The 19,015-nt window shown below is 49.9% G+C and overlaps 1 protein-coding gene across 1 annotated transcript in view; it reads left to right on the top strand.

The window, feature by feature from the left end:
• SH3BGRL2 (SH3 domain binding glutamate rich protein like 2) overlaps positions 1–19,015 on the top strand; it is a 96,866-nt gene that overhangs the window by 8,847 nt on the left and 69,004 nt on the right. The window contains exon 3 of the mRNA XM_068165183.1: positions 2,114–2,204. Within this exon, the coding sequence (XP_068021284.1) occupies positions 2,114–2,204 (91 nt within the window). The remainder of the gene's footprint in view (positions 1–2,113; positions 2,205–19,015) is intronic.

Here is a 19,015-nt window from a genome sequence, read left to right as displayed (position 1 = left end):
TCATTCTGTGCCACAAGTGAAGCTTGTCAGCTGAAGCAAGGCAGGCAGGCACTTCTGGTGTCCACACATGAAGAAAGGTCTTGCAAAACTAGAAAGGCAGTATGAACATGTTCAAGAATCACCAGAGGTCCATAAGGCTCAGGTTTATGGGGAGGGACACTACAGAAGGGATTTAATGCAAAGAAAGTTTGAGGGGTCATTTGCTAAGCTCTGTTGTTCCTCACAGTAGTTGGCTTTTACTCCAGCAGCTGCAGTGAGCCTTAGTGGTTCAAAGCTGGAGCTGGTTCCAAGCAAGAAAGTGCATGCTTTAATAGTGAAGGGAAGTGCTTTTACCCAGATGGACTGGGCAGAAGAGATGTGAGAGTTTAGGTCATGAGTGCCCCCAGCTGTCTGTTCTGCTCAGCTGCTTCAGCTGGCTGCTCTTCCAAGAGCCTGCAGAAGGAGGTGAGGGCTGTATCTCAGGTATTGAAGGGCAAATCTGGTAGTTTTGGTCAAACTCACCTTCACTGGTGACTGAAGCTGCCCTTCAAGGGAAGGGGAAATTACATGATGCTAAAATACCATAGCAGAGTTTGCCAGGGCTGGTGGGTTGTATCCTCACTGCACTGTAAGAACAGCCAGCAAGGCCTGGTTGACTGTGCCAATGTGTCACTTGGTGAGACAGCTGTACAGGTTAGGGGCTGCTCTGATGGAAAGCAGCTCCACAGAGAAAGACCTTGGAGTCCCAATGGACAGCAAGTTCTGCATGGGACAGCAATGTGCCCTTATGGTCAAGAGAGCCAATGGTGTCCTGGGGTGCAGCAAGAAAAGTGTGTCCAGCGCATCTAGGGAGGTCCTTCTCCCCCTCTGCTCTGCCCTGCTGAGGCCACAGCTGCAATCCTGTGTCCAGTTTGGGGCTCCCCAGCTCAAGAGAGACAGAGAGCTGCTGGAGAGAGTGCAAGGGAGAGCCAGGAGGATGCTTAGGGGACTTGAGCATCTCCCCTGTGAAGAGAGACTGAGAGCCCTGGGGCTGTTTAGTCTGGAGAAGAAAAGGCTGAGAGGGGATCTGACCAATGTCTATCAATAGCTGAGGGGTGGGGGTCAAGAAGGAGGGGACAGGCTCTGCTCACTTGCACCCTGTGACAGGACAAGGGGCAATGTATATAAACTCCAGCACAGGAGGTTCCACCTCAACATGAGGAGGAACTTTGTCACTGTGAGGGTCCCAGAGCCCTGGAACAGGCTGCCTAGAGAGGCTGTGGAGTCTCCTTCTCTGGAGACTTTCCAAACCCACCTGGATATGCTCCTGTGTGACCCATGCTAGATGCTATGGTCTTGCTCTGGAGGGGGGTTGGACTTGATGACCTTCAGAGGCCCCTTCCAACTCCTAACATCCTGGTTTTGTTTAGAGTTGTTTCTTAATGCAATACTAAGTCATCTGTTTGGTGAAGGCACTATTTAAACCCCAGTCTTCATTATCAGTCTAATGCTTAATCTCATTGGAACAGTATCAGATGTATTGGACAGTTTGAGCACCAGGGAAACCATGGCCAGGTTGAAGGCCAGGCTGGATGTGGCTGTGAGCAACCTGCTGTAGTGTGAGGTGTCCCTGCCCATGGCAGGGGGGTTGGAACTGGCTGAGCCTTGAGGTCCTTTCCAACCCTAACAATTCTATGATTCTATAACTGGGCTTGCTTAGTCTGGAGAAAAAGAGGCTGGGGAGACCTCATTGCTCCCTCAGCAACCTTAAAGTAGGATGTCATGAAGGTCGATCTCTTCTTTCTGGTAACAAGTGATAGGGTGAGAGTTGCAGCAGGGAACGTTTAGGTTGGATATTAGAGGGAACATATTCCCTGAAAGGGTTCTGAAACTCTGGAACAGACTCCCCAGGGTTGAATCCCCATTCCTGGAGGTGTTTAGAAGGTGCAGAGATGTGGTGCTGAGAGGCATGGTTTAGCACCAGCCTTGGTAGAGTTAGAGAATGGTTGGATTTGATGATCTTAAAGGTCTTTCTCAAGCAAAACTGTTCAGTGATGCTAAGTACCGCTGCTGAGCAGCCTGGCAGCAGAAGCAGAACACTGCTATGCAAACCAGTTTCTCCCCAGTCTCTTCACCCTTCCCCGCTTCTCTATAGGCACCCCTGGAGCCGCGAAGCGCTGCCGCTGGCCGGTGCGGAGCGGTGCGGAGCGGTGCGGAGCGGGCGCAGTGCGGCGGCTATGCCCTAGGTGAGCTCTAGATGGGGCTTCAGCACCGGCTGAGGCGGCGAGCGGCCCGCCCACCGCTGCAGAGGAAAGCCTCGGAGGCGACGGAGGATGAGGATCAGCTCTGTTCTCTTGTAAACTCGACCTGGTTCCTTCGTTCCGATTACCTTTGGCACTGGCTCGCTCGGTGGCCTGGGGCCTTTCCTTGTGCTTAAGGAGGAAACAGAGGACAGTCTCAAGCTGCGCCAGGGGAGGTTAGGCTGGAGGTTAGGAAGAAGTTCTACACAGAGAGAGAGATTGCCCATTGGAATGGGCTGCTTGGGGAGGTGGTGGAGTCACCATCACTGGAGGTGTTCAGGAGGAGACTTGATGGGGTGCTTGGTGCCATGGGTTAGTTGATTAGGTGGTGTTGGATGGTAGGTTGGACTCGATGATCTTGAAGGTCTCTTCCAGCCTGGTCTGGTCTATTCTATTCTATTCTATTCTATTCTATTCTATTCTGTTCTGTTCTGTTCTGTTCTGTTCTGTTCTGTTCTATCCTACTCTATTCTATTCTGTCCTACTCTATTCTGTCCTACTCTATTCTACTCTACTCTCTTTTTGTGGTCCTGGTTAGCTTCTCTTAAAAATCACAGCATCACAGAAACATTCAGGTTGGAGAAGACCCTCAGGATCACCAAGTCCAGCATAGGAGGTTCCAGCTCAACATGAGGAGGAACTTCTTCTCTGTGAGGGTCACAGTGCACTGGAACAGGCTGCCCAGAGAAGTTGTGGAGTCTCCTTCTCTGGAGACTTTCAAGACCCATGTGGATGCATTCCTGTGTGACCTGTGATGGATTCTGTGGTCCTGCTCTGTCAGGGGGGTTGGACTCCAAAGATCTTTGGAGGTCCCTTCCAATCCTTATCATCCTGTGAGCCTGTGATTAAGATTGCTCAATTATTCTGTTTTTGCACACAGAAGGCATTATTTACTTCACACATATATTTAAGCAGGATTTCTGGTAAAAAAAAACAGGAAGCTGAGAATCTTCCCTGCTCCTTCCACGTTCACAGTGTCATTCCTGGCGGGGGGAATATAATCCAGAGCAACTGCAAATGCCCTGCCATCAGCCTTTCTCTGTTTAGTCTATTAGCCACTCAGCTGTATAATGTATTATCTGACACAGAGTGATAAGCAGCTTAGCTGCCCCAGATCATATTAAATATGTTCAGTCTAGCCTAATTCTGCAGTGCTCTATGAGGAGACACTCTCATGTCCATCTGGAGCCCTTGTGGAATCAGTGCAGCCCTGCACAGGGATGAAGAGCCTCCTGCATGGCTCAGAGCCTTGGGGGAGAATACACTTTCCAATTATCTGGTCAAGGCTTTGAGCTACCTGGTCTAGTGGAAGGTATCACAGTGTCACAGTACATTAGAGATTAGAAGGGACCTCCAGATATCATCGAGTCCAAACCCCCCCTGCCAAAGCAGGATCACCCAGGGGAGTCCACACAGGAGTGCATCCAGGTGGGGTTGGAAAGTCTCCAGAGAAGGAGACTCCACAACCTCTCTGGGCAGCCTGTTCCAGAGCTCTGCGACCCTCACTGGAGAGAATAGAATAGAATAGAATAGAATAGAATAGAATAGAATAGAATAGAATAGAATAGAATAGAATAGACCAGACCAGGTTGGAAGAGACCTTCAAGATCATCGTGTCCAACCCATCAACCAATCCAACCCACCTAATCAACTAACCCATGGCACCAAGCACCCCATTATGCTGAGCTGAAACCTTCTATGTTGAAGCTTGTACCTGTTTTTCCTTGTCTCATCACTGTGCACCACTCAAAAGAGTTTGGCCCCCTCCACTTGACACCCACCTCTCAGATATTGATAAACTGATCAGATCCCATCTTAAGTCTGCTCAAGACTAAACAGCCACAGGGCACTCAGTCTCTCTTCACAGGGGAGATGCTCAAGTCCCCTAAGCATCCTTCCCTGTGGCAGGGGGCTTGGAACTAGATGATCTTTCAGGTCCTTTCCAACCTAAACTGTACTATGGTTCTATGATTTCTTCTCTTCTAAAAACATTTCTTCACCTCCTGTTCATGTGCTTAAGAAATCACAGACTCACAGAACATTAGGGGTTGGAAGGGACCTTGAAAGCTCATCTAGTCCAACCACCCTGCCAGGGTAGAATCACCTAGAGCAGGTCACACAGGAACATGTATCATAGTATCATAGTATCAGTCAGGGTTGGAAGGGACCACAAGGATCAGCTAGTTCCAACCCCCCTGCCATGGGCAGGGACACCCCACACTACATCAGCCTGGCCAGAGCCTCAGCCAGCCTGGGCTTAAACACCTCCAGGGATGGGGCCTCAACCACCTCCCTGGACAACCCATTCCAGGGCTTCACCACTCTCATGGGGAAGAACTTCCTCCTCCCCTCCAGCCTGAATCTCCCCACCTCCAGCTTCATTCCATTCCCCCTAGTCCTATCACTCCCTGAGATCCTGAGCAGTCCCTCCCCAGCCTTCCTGCAGCCCTCTTCAGATCCTGGAAGGCCACAATGAGGTCACCTGGGAGCCTTCTCTTCTGCAGACTGAACAGCCTCAACTCCTTCAGTCTGTCCTCATAGGAGAGGTGCTCCAGCCCTCTGCTCATCCTCCTGGCCCTTCTCTGGACACCTTCCAGCACCTCCAGATCCCTCTTGTCATAGGGGCTCCAGAACTGGAGGCAGTACTCCAGGTGGGGTCTCCCCAGAGCTGAGCAGAGGGGGAGAATCACCTCCCTTGCCCTGCTGGCCACACTTCTCCTGCTGCAGCCCAGGATCTGATTGGCTTTGCGTGCTGCAAGTGTCCAGACAGGTTGTGAAGATCTCCAGGGAGGGAGACTCCACAACCTCTCTGGGCAGCCCATTCCAGTGTTTTGTCACCCTCACAGTGAAGCAATATTTCCTTATGTTCACATGGCAACATTCAGCGGAGCCCATGCCTTAGAAAACACAACTAAACCAAAAGTCAAAAGAGACACGTATCTCTTAGCTCATCCAGAAGTTTAGGGGTTACCATGGAACTGCCTTGACCTCTTGTTAGTGAGTTCTGCTGGGGAAAACCCCACAAATATATTTTAAGAAGAACTCCTACCCTGCTCCTACCCTACCCATCCTTCAGAAATACATCTTTTTAGTGTGTTGTTAATAGCTCATTGGCAGGTTGACAATCCCATCCACTCACTTGAATTACTTGCAAAATTCGTGTTGCCTTGCAAAACCCCCTGAATAATCTGATGTCTCTGGAGGCTGCTGAACCTCCTGATGCTAATAACACAGGTAAGGCAACAGACCTTGCCTCTTTTTGGCACCTCTCTGAGGTCGAAGGGATAAAGGCTCTAATGACTACTGGAGCAGGGAGATGATTCTGCCCTGGGACTCAGCTCTGCTCAGGCCACTCCTCAAGTACTGTGTCCAGTTTTGGGCACCTCAATAAAAGAGAGCTGTGGAGGTGCTGGAGCCAGGGCAGAGGAGGGCAAGGAAGCTGTGAAGGGCCTGGAGAATAAATCTGATGAAGAGCAAGTGAAGGAGCTGGGGATGGTCAGTGTGAAAGAGAGGAGGCTGAGGGGAGACCTCATTGCTGTCTACAGCTACCTGAAAGGAGGTTGTGGAGAGGCTGCTGCTGGTCTCTTCTCACAGGTCATTAGTGACAAACCAAGATGGAATGGCCTCAAGCTGCCACTGGGTAGGTTTAGACTGGACATTAGGAAACATTTTTTGAGGGTAAGAGTGGTCAGGGATTGGAATGTGCTGCCCAGGGAAGTGGTGGAGTCCCCAAGCCTGGCTGTGTTTGAAGGTGTTTTGGATGTGGTGCTTGGGGCTATGGTTTAGGGGTAGAAGCTTGTAGAGTAGGGTTGTGGGTTGGACTTGGTGCTCCTGAGGGTCTTTTCCAACCTGAATGTTTCTGTGATTCTGTGACACCTTCTCAGCCCCCTCTCCACTGTGGCTCCAACTGTTCCTGGCACGTGGACTCCTTTTGCTGTTCAGGGAGCTCCATCTGCAGCTCAGTGAGCACAAGCTGAATTTTAACCAATAGATATAAATAGATCTGATGGGGGATGATGAATGTGACAGTCATCCCTAGACAGTCACTGCCAAGAAAACAGCAACATTAGTTAAGAAATAAAATTACATCAAGAATGTTTGGGGCTTTTTGGTTGTTGCTGTTTTGAGGGGGGGAGGGGAAAAACTGAGGTGGAGGAAAGCAGTGAAGGCAGCTGTAAGGTTTAAAAATAGAATACAGAATTAACCAGGTTGGAAAAGACCTTTGAGATCATTGAGGCCAACCTACCACCCAACACCATCTAATCAACTCAACCATGGCACCAAGCACCCCATCCAGGCTCTTCCTAAACACCTCCAGTGATGGTGACTCCACCACCTCCCTGGGCAGCACATCCCAATGGCCAAACTCTCTTGCTGGGAAGAATTTCTTCCTAACATTCAGCCTAAACCTCCCCTGGTGCAGCTTGAGGCTGTGGCCTCTTATTCTGTCACAGGTTGCCTGGAAGAAGAGACCAACCCCCACCTGGCTACAACCTCCCTTCAGGGAGTTGCAGACAGCAAGAAGGTCTCCCCTGAACCTCCTCTTCTGCAGGATAAACACCCCCAGCCCCCTCAGCCTCTCCTCACAGGGCTGTGCTCCAGACCTCTCCCCAGCCTCATTGCCCTTCTCTGGACACATTCAAGTGTCTCAATGTCCTTCTTAAACTGAGGAGCCCAGAACTGGACACAGGACTCAAGGTGTGGCTTAAGCAGTGCTGAGTCCAGGGCAGAATGACCTCCCTGCTCCTGCTGGCCACACTGTTCCTGATGCAGGCCAGGACAGGGCACACTGCTGGCTCATGTTCAACTGCTGTCAACCAGTAACCCCAGGCCCCTTTCTGCCTGGCTGCTCTCAGCTACTCTGACTCCAGCCTGTAGCACTGCCTGGGGCTGTTGTGGCCAAAGTGCAGACCCCAGCACTTGGACTTGTAAATGCCATCCTGTTGGACTCTGTCAAGATCCCTCTGCAGAGCTCTCCTACCCCTTAACAGATCAACTCCTGCCCCCCAGCTTGGTGTCATCTGCAAACTTACTGATGGTGGGCTCAATCCCTTCGTCCAGATCATCAGTAAGGATATTGAATAGGATTGGTCCCAACCTGATGGGTAGCAGTGCTGAGCAGACTGAATGGAGTGGTGTCATTTCCACAGGACTTAAAATTAACCTCCTTGCATGATTGGCTTACATTTCTAAGCCGATAGAGCAGGCTAAATATAGACTTGGAAGACAATTTCTTGCCACACAAATAATCACTGCAGGCTAAAAAATGAGTAAAAACAGAAAAAAAAGGAGTAAATTAAGAAAGAAACACATGAAAAAATGAAATGAAATGAAATGAAATGAAATTAAATTAAATGAAATTAAATGAAATGACATGACAGACAAACTGCCATCTTGCCAGAATATTGACCTGGGACTGCACAGATATCAGACCTCTGCAGAAAGGGGGAAAAAAATAGAGCAATCTGTATTTGAATATGTATTTATTTAGATAGCAGCCCTGTGGAGAAGGGCTGGACAGGAGCAGGCAGGGTGGGCTTGCAGCACAAAAGGCAAATCACAGCCTGGGCTGCATCGAAAGATGCATTGCCAGCAGAGCCAGAGAGGTGATTCTGCCACTTGTCTCTGCTCTGCTGAGACCTCACCTGGAGTACTGTGTGCAGCTCTGGAGCTCTCAATACAGGAAGGACATGGAGCTGATGGAGAGGGTCCAGGAGAGGGCCACAAAAATGATCAGGGGGTTGGAGCAGCTCTGCCATGAGGACAGGCTGAGGGAGCTAGGGGTGTGCAGCCTGGAGAAGAGGAGGCTACAGGGAGACCTAATAGCAGCCTGCCAGTACCTGAAGGGGGCTACAAGAAGGTTGGAGAGAGACTGTTTGCAAATGCCTGCAAGGACAGGACAAGGGACAATGGCTTCAAAGTAGAGCAGAGCAGACTGGATGCTAGGAACAAGTTCTTCACTGTGAGGGTGGTAGAACACTGGAACAAGTTGCCCAGGGAGGTGGTTGAGGTCCCTTCCCTGGAGACATTCAAAGGGAGGCTTGACAAGGCCCTGTGCAGCCTGATCTAGCTGGGGATGTCCCTGCTGACTGCGGGGTGGTTGGACTGGATGAGCTTTGGAGGTCCCTTCTGGCCTGGGCCATTCTGTTACAGGGGAGAGTTTCCAGTGCTGTCAGCAATTTCTGTCGAAGCTCTCCCTTCAGGGGCATCACTGCTGGCTTTGAAACATTTCATGTTTTATTACTGCATTTAAATCATTAACTATGAATGGCGTCCCTGGATGATCCACAGGAGCTATGAATCATTCAGTACAACTGCTGCTGCTTTGTTTTTTCCTCCTTCCCTCATTACAATAAATAAACATGAAAGAGTTTCCAAAACCAAATCAGGACAGCAAGGCCTTTAGAAAAGAACTAATATTACAGGACATGCTACAAATCAATACTACAACAATTTCCAAGGTGAGAGAAGGAAGCAGAGAGTGGAGAGCTGAGAATAAGACTTTTATGCAGGGCTTTTTCTGTTGTTGGTTGGTTGGTTTGTTTTCTCCTCTGGTGTCCTAAATTCTCAAAGAAAGTAGATGTCATAAACCAGGAAGAAAATAGGAAGAAATTTTTCCTCATGAGGGTGGTGAGAGCCTGGCACAGGTTGCCCAGGGAGGTGGTGCAAGCCTCATGCCTGGAGGGTTTTAAGGCCAGGCTGGATGTGACTCTGATCTAGTGTGAGGTATCACAGTCTCACAGTATCACCAAGGTTGGAAGAGACCTCGAGGATCATCGAGTCCAGCCTGTCACCACAGACCCCATGACTAGACTATGGCACCAAGTGCCACATCCAATCCCCTCCTGAACACCTCCAGGGATGGTGACTCCACCACCTCCCTGGGCAGCACATTCCAATGCTGAACGACTCTCTCAGTGAAGAACTTTCTCCTCACCTCTAAACCTCCCCTGGCACAGCTTGAGACTGTGTCCTCTTGTTCTGGTGCTGGCTGCCTGGGAGAAGAGACCAACCCCTTCCTGGCTACAACCACCCTTCAGGTAGTTGTAGAGGGCAATGAGGTCACCCCTGAGCCTCCTCTTCTCCAGGCTCAGCAACCCCAGCTCCCTCAGCCTCTCCTCACAGGGCTGTGCTCAAGGCCTCTCCCCAGCCTTGTTGCCCTTCTCTGGACACCTTCAAGTGTTTCGATGTCCTTCTTAAACTGAGGAGCCCAGAACTGGACACAGGACTCAAGGTGTGGCCTAACCAATGCAGAGTCCAGGGGCACAATGACTTCCCTGCTCCTGCTGGCCACACTATTCCTAATGCAGGCCAGGATGCCATTGGCCTTCTTGGCCCCCTGGGCACACTGCTGGCTCATGTCTAGGTGGCTGTCAATCAGCACCCCCAGGTCCCTCTCTGTTTGGTAGCTCTCAGCCACTCTGACCCCAGCCTGTAGCTCTGCATGGGGTTGCCATGGCCAAAGTGCAGCCCCTGGCACTTGGACTTGTTGAATGCCATCCTGTTGGACTCTGCCCATCTGTCCAGTCGGTTGAGGTCCCTCTGCAGAGCCTTTCTACCCTCTAACTGACTAACATCTGCTCCTAACTTGGTGTCATCTGCAAACTTGCTGATGACTGACTCAACCCCCTCATCCAGATCATCATTGAAGATGTTAAAGAGCACAGGGCCCAGCACTGATCCCTGGGGCACACCACTGGTGCCTGGCTGCCAGCTGGCTGTGGCACCATTCACCACCACTCTCTGGGCTCGGCCCTCCAGCCAGTTCCTAACCCAATGGGCAGATGTCCCTGCCCATGGCAGAGGGGTAGGAACTGGATGATCCTTGAAGTCTCTTCCAACCCTAACAATTCTATGATTCTATACTATGTAGGCAGGTGCAATTCCAATTGAATAAGTCCATACTATTATTTTGTAGATAAGAGAGCTGCTTCTGTGTAAGAAGAATCAGCTCTGCGTGCACTAAACCCATTTGGGAGCAGCCTTTCATTTCCCATAGTAGAGCAGCACGTGTGTTTCCTCTGACAAACAGAAAGGATTTGCTTCACTCACAAAGGTTCCTGTCTCTGCTGGAAGCCAGCAAGCTCCAAACATAGGAGATATCGCCCTCTCTCTCCAGACCTCAAGACCTTGAAGTGTTATTGTGGGATCTGATCTGGCAGGGGGGGTTGGACTGGATGATCTCTTGAGGTCCCTTCCAGGCCCTAACATTCTGTGATTCTCCCCCTCTACTCCACTCTGGTGAGACCCCACCAGGAGTACTACCTCCAGTTCTGGAGCCCCTATTACAGGAAGGATCTGGAGGTGCTGGAAGGTGTCCAGAGAAGGGCCATGAGAATGAGCAGAGGGCTGGAGCTGCTCTGCTACGAGGATAGACTGAGGGAGCTGGGGCTGTTCAGTCTGGAGAAGAGAAGGCTCCCAGAAGACCTAATTGTGGCCTTCCAGTATCTGAAAGGGGCTACAAGAAAGTTGGGGAGGGACTTTTGAGGGTGTCAGGGAGTGATAGGACTGGGGGGGGGGGGGGGGGGGGATGGAACAAAATTAGAAATGGGTAGATTCAGATTGGATATTAGGAAGAAGTTCTCCATGAGGGAGGGTCGTGAGAGACTGGCACAGGTTGTCCAGGGAGGTGGTGGAAGCCTCATGCCTGGAGGTTTTTCAGGCCAGGCTGGAAATGGCTGTGAGCAACCTGCTGTAGTGTGAGGTGTCCCTGCCCATGGCAGGGGAGTTGGAACCAGATATTCCTTGAGGTGCCTTCCAACCCTGACAGTTCTATTGTTCTGTGATTCTGTGATCTAACCCAGTTCACTTGATTAGTGTTGTAGCTTGTACCAAGAAGTATAACTAGCCCTTGGTTTCTGGGGAAGTTCACAGCACTGGTTTTGATCAGCCTCACAAGAAATTTGCTTTGAATCCCTAAGGGGCTTATTCTGAACACATGAATTCCAGCCTGTGAGAGAAACTACATCTTCAACTCTGATCTTCAGTATAATCCAAGCCCTATACAAAAAATCAGTGTCTTTGGTTCAACATTTCAGATAAGCAGGTGAGACAACCCAGGCTTGGAAGTGACAGCAGACAGATGTCTCTTTCCTGTAGGTATGAAAACCACAACTAACAATTATCTGCTACTTGTCATGCCTAAAGCCTGCATCCCAGGGAGTGACAACGTGGAGAAATCCTAAAATGAATATTGGAAGAGAGACTGCCTCTCAGAAATTGCTTTAAAGGTGATGATATAGCTGCTGCACAGCAGGTCAGCTGCAACACTCAGAACCAAGCCAGGTTAGCTGTCCTGCAGGCCAGCGTCTCACCAGTGGGTCATGCTGTGGAAGGCCCTCAGCAGTCACACCCTAAAAAGAAGTCTGCTCTTTGAGTTTGTGCTGACTCACAATTCTATCATAGTATCAGTCAGGGTTGGAAGGGACCACAAGGATCATCTAGTTCCAACCCCCCTGCCATGGGCAGGGACACCCCACACTACATCAGCCTGGCCAGAGCCTCAGCCAGCCTGGGATTAAACACCTCCAGGGACAGGGCCTCAACCACCTCCCTGGACAACCCATTCCAGGGTTTCACCACTCTCATGGGGAAGAACTTCCTCCTCCCCTCCAGCCTGAATCTCCCCACCTCCAGCTTCATTCCATTCCCCCTAGTCCTATCCCTCCCTGAGATCCTGAGCAGTCCCTCCCCAGCCTTCCTGTAGCCCCCTTCAGATACTGGAAGGCCACAATGAGGTCACCTGGGAGCCTTCTCTTCTGCAGACTGAACAGCCCCAACTCCTTCAGTCTGTCCTCATAGGAGAGGTGCTCCAGCCCTCTGCTCATCCTCGTGGCCCTTCTCTGGACACCTTCCAGCACCTCCAGATCCCTCTTGTAATAGGGGCTCCAGAACTGGAGGCAGTACTCCAGGTGGGGTCTCACCAGGGCTGAGCAGAGGGGGAGGATCACCTCCCTTGCCCTGCTGGCCACACTTCTCCTGATGCAGCCCAGGATCTGATTGGCTTTGTGGGCTGCAAGTGCACACTGAGAGCTCCTGTTGAGCTTCTCCTCCCCCAGCACCCCCAAGTCTCTCTCCTCAGGGCTGCTTTCCAGCCAGTCCCTGCCCAGCCTGGATTTGTGCCTGGGATTGCCTCGACCCAGATTGCTATCTCACATCCTGAATGAGAGTTAACAATCTGAGTGCTGGGTTCAACACATTGGCCACAACAACACCATGCAGCACCACAGGCTGGGGACAGAGTGGCTGGAGAACAACCAGGCAGAATGGGACCCAGGGGTACTGGTTGACAGCTGGGTGAACATGAGCCAGCAGTGTACCCACGTGGCCAAGAAGGCCAATGGCATCCTGAGCTGGATCAGGAATAGTGTGGCCAGCAGGAGCAGGGAAGTCATTCTGCCCTGGACTCAGCACTGGTTGAGTCCTGTGTCCCATTATGGGACTCTCAATTCAAGAAAGATGTTGAGCTGCTGGAAGGTGTCCAGGGAAGGTCAACAATGCTGGGGAGAAGTCTGGAGCACAGCACTGTGAGGAGAGGCTGAGGGAGCTGGGGTTGCTTAGCCTGGAGAAGAGGAGGCTCAGGGGCAGCCTGATTACTCTCTACAACTACCTGAAAGGTGGCTGTAGCCAGGAAGGGGTTGGTCTCTTCTCCCAGGCAGCCAGCACCAGAACAAGAGGACACAGTCTCAAGCTGTGTATGGAGAAGTTTAGGCTTGACCTACCAGGACCATCTAGTTCCAACCTCCCTGCAATGGGCAGGGACAACTCACACTACAGCAGGTTACCCAAAACCACATCCAGACTGGCCTTAAGAACCTCCAGGGATGAGGCTTCCACCACCTCCCTGGGCAACCTGTGCCATTGTCTCACCAACCTCATGGGGAAGAACTTCTTCCTAACATCCATTCTGAATCTACCCATTTCTAGTTTTGTTCCATTCCCCCCAGTCCACCCTAAAAAGTCCCTCCCCAGCTTTCGTGTAGGTCCCCTTAAGATACTGGAAGGCCACAATAAGATGTCTTCAGAGCCTTCTCTTCTCCAGACTGAACAGCCCCAACTCTCTCAGTCTGTGGGAGAGGAGCTCCAGCCCTCTGCTCATCCTCGTGGCCCTTCTCTGAGCACTTTCCAGCACCTCCAGATCCTTCCTGTAATAGAGGCTCCCGAACTGGACACAGTGCTCCAGGTGGGGTCTCACCAGAGTGGAGCAGAGAGGGAGAATCACCTCCTCGACCTGTAGGCAACACTTCTGATTCAGCTCAGGCTCTGCTTGGCTCTGGGCTGCAAGTGCTCACTGCTGGCTCCTGTTGAGCTTCTCATCCCCCAGCACCCCCAAGGCCTTTTCTTCAGGACTACTCTCAATCCAGTCCCTGCCCAGCCTATATCAGTGCTTGGGATTGCCCCTGCCTGGATGCAGAACCTTCCTCTCTCTGTTGTGTGAAGCACTTCAAAACCTCTTAAGTTCTGCAGTAACTATTCTTAGTTTATTTGGTGCATGCATGTTAGCAAAGTTGCCAGCATGTGTGTGCTCAGCTGCTGCTCTTTGTCCTTGCACACATAAATATTATTGCTGACCCACTTGTCCTGCATCCTGCACAACAAGAATCTTCTGAAGTGTCTTGTCAGGGGCACTAGAGAGACATGGAAAACCAGCTGGAAATCAGCCAGAATGAATGTGGTGGTAGATTGCTTTTCTGAGGTCTTGGCAGAAGGTCCTTCTGTAATTCTCTAGCAGAAAGTAATGCTCTGCTACTGCTCCCTGAGTGCACTTCACATCTTGAGTGCTCACTGATTTCAGTTTCATTGGAACTGCAGATGGGGAAATGAGGTTGTGGGGGGCTGATGTCATTGAGCCTGATCTGTTTGCAGTATCTTGAGTTGAAAGAATGGGTGAGACTGGCTTGAGAGCAGCTGGGGAGGGACTTCTGAGGGTGTCAGGGAGTGATAGGACTGGGGGGAATGTCCAGTTCTGGGCCACTCAGTTTAGGAAGGAGGTTGACTTGCTGGAGCATGTCCAGAGAAGGGCAACAAAGTTGGTGAGGGGTTTGGAACACAGCCCTATGAGGAGAGACTGAGGGAGCTGGGGCTGCTTAGCCTGGAGAAGGGGAGACTCAGGGGTGACCTTATTGCTCTCTACAACTACCTGAAGGGGGGTTGTAGACAGGCAGAGGTTGGTCTCTTCTCTCAGGCAGCCAGCACCAGAACAAGAGGACACAGTCTCAAGCTGTGCCAGGGGAGGTTCAGGCTGGAGGTTAGGAGGAAGTTTTACACAGAGAGAGTGATTGCCCATTGGAATGGGCTGCCTGGGGAGGTGGTGGAATCACCATCACTGGAGGTGTTCAGGAGGAGACTTGATGGGGTGCTTGGTGCCATGGGTTAGTTGATTAGGTGGTGTTGGATGGTAGGTTGGACATGATGATCTTGAAGGTCTCTTCCAACCTGGTCTATTCTATTCTATTCTATTCTATTCTATTCTATTCTATTCTATTCTATTCTATTCTATTCTATTCTATTCTATTCTAAAACTAGAAATGGGAAGATTCAGATTGGATATTAGGAAGAAACTCTTCGGCATGAGGGTGGCGAGACACTGGCACAGGATGCCCAGGGAGGTGGTGGAAGCCTCATCCCTGGAGGTTTTGAAGGCCAGGCTGTATGTGGCTGTGATCAGCCTGCTGTAGTGTGGGGCTGGATCTAGATGATCCTTGAGGTCCCTTCCAGCCCTAACAATTCTATGTTTCTAAGGCTGAGCACTGTCTGGAACCTGCCTGCATTCCTGCTCCTCAGAGCCACTGGCTTCAGCAGTGGTGGGGTCTTTAAAGACAAGAGTAGAAGATGAACTCTTAGCCCTCCTTACACAACACAGCTGTTAAGTCTGAGGAATGATGAATGATTTAACACAGAGCACAAAAGATGTTTTTACCTCTGGGTTCAGTTCTTGCAAGTCAGATGCCTGAGCTTCATCAGATGATGCATTTCACAGGAAAATGTTTTTCTTTTCAAAGGTCCTTAATTTCAGGAATTCATGGAGTGAATCAGAGCAGGCAGGGATATTAACAGCAAGTTATGCTTTGACTAAAAGGCAGCAGCTTGTGACTTCCAGTGTAGAGCAGCAGCTGAGGAGAATAGATTCTTACACAGCTTTGGAATTGTCTAGGTCTGCTTGGATGTAAATGACATGAGCAAGATTTACTCAGCTCTCTGTGGCTTTTTGCTTGCTTTGTGCTTTTCTGTCACTTACAAAAAGAATGGTGCAGAAAGCATTCCCAAATCAAGAGCAGCCTTACCTTTCTGTTTTCCTCAACTTGCCATCAACTTGTGAATGCCAGAATCAAAACCTTCCTAACATTAGAATAGAAATAGAATAGAAATAGAAGTAGAAGTAGAAATAGAAGTAGAAATAGAAATAGAAATAGAAATAGAAATAGAAATAGAAATAGAAATAGAAATAGAAATAGAAATAGAAAAGGATAGGATAGGATAGGATAGGATAGGATAGAATAGAATAGAATAGAATAGAATAGAATAGAATAGAACAGAATTAAGCAGGTTGGAAGAGGCCTTTGAGATCATTCAGTCCAACCTATCACCCAACACCATCTAATCAACTAACCCATGGCACCAAGCACCCCATCCAGTCTCTTCCTAAACACCTCCAGTGATGGTAACTCCATCACCTCCCCAGGCAGCCCATTCCAATGGGCAATCACTCTCTCTGTAAAGAACTTCCTCCTAACATCCAGCCTAAACCTCCTCTGGTATAGCTTGAGACTGTGTCCTCTTCTCTCATTTCCCCTGCTTTCGTCTCTGTTCCAGCCTGCTTTAATGCCTGTGCTTTCTAGGAGTTTAAGAGTAATTGAAGTAAAAAGAGAAAAAGGTTTAGGGGCTGACCTGCTGGGAAGCAGCTCCACAGAGAAAGCAGAGAAAAACCTTGGAGTGCTGGTGGACAGCAAGTTCTGCATGGGACAGCAATGTGCCCTGGTGGCCAAGAGAGCCAATGGGAGCCTGGGGTGCAGCAAGAAAGATGTGGCCAGCAGGGCTAGGGTGGTCCTGCTCCCCCTCTGCTCTGCCCTGCTGAGACCACAGCTGCAATCCTGTGCCCAGTTTGGGGCTCCCCAGTTCACTAGGTGGTTGTAGCTAGGAAGGGGTTGGTCTCTTCTCCCAGGCAACCAGCACCAGAACAAGAGGACACAGTCTCAAGCTGCACTAGGGGAGATTTAGACTCGAGGTGAGGAGGAAGTTCTTCACCGAGCGAGTCGTTTGTCATTGGAATGTGCTGCCCAGGGAGGTGGTGGAGTCCCCATCCCTGGAGGTGTTCAAGAGGGGATTGGAAGTGGCAATTGGTGCCATGGTCTAGTCCTGAGGTCTGTGTTGATAGGTTGGACTTGATGATCCTCGAGGTCCTTTCCAACCTAAGTTATACTGTGATACTGTGATACTGTAATAGAGACAGAGACCTGCTGGAGAGAGTCCAAGGGAGGGCTAGGAGGATGCTTAGGGGACTTGAGCATCTCCCCTATGGGGCTATTTAGTCTGGAGAAGAGAAAGCTGAGAGGGGATCTGATCAATGTCTGTCAATATCTGAGGGATGGGTGTCAAGTGGAGGGGGCCAAGCTGCTTTGGGTGGTGTGCAATAATAAAACAAGGAACAACAGATACAAGTTTGAACATAGAAGGTTTCAGCTCAGCATGAGGAGAAACTTCTTTGCGGTGAGGGTGACAGAGCCCTGGAGCAGGTTGCCCAGAGAGGTTGTGGAGTCTCCTCTGGAGCCTTTCCAGCCCCAGCTGGATGCATTCCTGTGCAGACTACCCTGAGTTGCCCTGCTTTGGCAGGGGGGTTGGACTTGATGATCTCTGGAGTTGCCTTCCAACCTCTAATGTCCTGTGATGTACTGCTTGTTAACTCTAAAATCTGGCTGTGGGGGAAGCTGTGACACGCTCTGAATGCAAACCTCTGGTGACAGCTGAGGTTCCAGAATGAAGAGAGTCCTGTGTGAAACCAGAGTCCTGTGTTTATTGAAGACTTTGGTGTGGTGGACAAAACCTCTGAAGCCTTTTTGCAAGGGATAGGGTGATCAGTGATCCTGTGATTCTGTGATTCTGTGACTAGGAGCTGCTTGTCCTGTTGTGCACATAGAGGAGGAGTCCTCACAGCATGCACAACCCATGACTGCAGGCATTAATGCACCACTGGGAGAGTGTCCCTTGAAGGTTCCTTCTGTGATTAAATGTATACCTTAAAAATTAGGATGTATGTGGACAGCCAGGCTCCAAGCAGCATTATCTCATATCCTTTCAAACTGTGTCTTGCCAAGGTACTGAGTGCCATTACTCAACAAGTGGAACAATCCTGTACTTACATTGCATTGCTCTGGCCATTTTGTATGTTTCAGAGACTTCAAGCTGCCTACTTTCTCTTGGGATCTGCAGTGTTAGTATCAGAGTATCAGCTGATGGTTCTCTACAGCTCTACTGAAGCTAGAGAATTCAGTTCTCTCTTCCATAGAGGGGGACCTGGGGTTGCTGGTTGATGGTAGGATGAACATGAACCTGCAGTGTGCCCAGGCAGCCAGGAGGGCCAATGGCATCCTGGCCTGCATCAGGAAGAGTGTGGCCAGCAGGAGCAGGGAGGTCATTCTGCCCCTGTACACTGCACTGGTTAGGCCACACCTCGAGTCCTGTGTCCAGTTCTGGGCCCCTCAGTTTAGGAAGGAGGTTGACTTGCTGGAGTGTGTCCTGAAAAGGGCAACAAAGTTGGTGAGGGGCTTGGAACACAGCCCTGTGAGGAGAGGCTGAGGGAGCTGGGGTTGCTTAGCCTGGAGAAGAGGAGACTCAGGGGTGACTTTATTGCTCTCTACAACTACCAGAAGGGAGGTTGTAGACAGGCAACCGGTACCAGAACAAGAGGACACAGTCTCAGGCTGCACCAGGGGAGGTTCAGGCTGGAGGTCAGGAGGAAGTTTTACACAGAGAGAGTGATTGCCCATTGGAATGGGCTGCCTGGGGAGGTGGTGGAGTCACCATCACTGGAGGTGTTCAGGAGTAGACTTGATAGGGTGCTTGGTTGTATGGTTTAGTTGATTAGGTGGTGTTGGATAATAGGTTGGACACGATGATCTCAAAGATCTCTTCCAACCTGGTCTGGTTCTATTCTATTCTATTCTATTCTATTCTATTCTATTCTATTCTATTCTATTCTATTCTATTCTATTCTATTCTATTCTATTCTATTCTATTCTATTCTATTCTATTCTATTCTATTCTATTCCCTAGCATGCTGGGTACATTTCCACTAAAGTAGATTGCTCAGGACTGTCAGGGCTTTTAATGACACTCTAAACCACTACTTTTCAACATGTTTAGATACTTTTGGATTTATTAAACTGTGCTAAAGACCCCTGGAGAAATATGTGTATTGCTGAGGAGTCTGTGTGAATCTGCTACCTGTTGTGAATCTGCTGCTTGCAGCAGCCTTTCACAGAACTACCTTAGGAGTGCCAACAACACACAGACCAGAAGACTTATGAAATGCCTCAGACAGATTGCTCCTTTCAGGTGGAGATGAAGCCATCTCAACTGCTTTTTCAGTCCTGAGCATAATAGTTCATTTCACCAGGATTTTTCTCCTGTTCTTGTGGCATCTTTCTGTGCACATAATCCTTTATCATAATCAGATTCTTCTTCGTCCGAGTTTGGACTTCTGTACTTCTGTTTCCCCATATTTGCAAGCCTTGGTTTTGTGTATTCTTTGTTACCTTAGC

The sequence above is a fragment of the Melanerpes formicivorus genome, unplaced genomic scaffold, assembly GCF_026170545.1.
Source record: "Melanerpes formicivorus ecotype bairdi unplaced genomic scaffold, bMelFor1.0.p_v2 SCAF_85, whole genome shotgun sequence".
Classification (NCBI taxonomy): Eukaryota; Metazoa; Chordata; class Aves; order Piciformes; family Picidae; genus Melanerpes; species Melanerpes formicivorus.
Note: the sequence above shows the minus strand (reverse complement) of the source record. Positions and strands in the feature narration are given on the sequence as shown.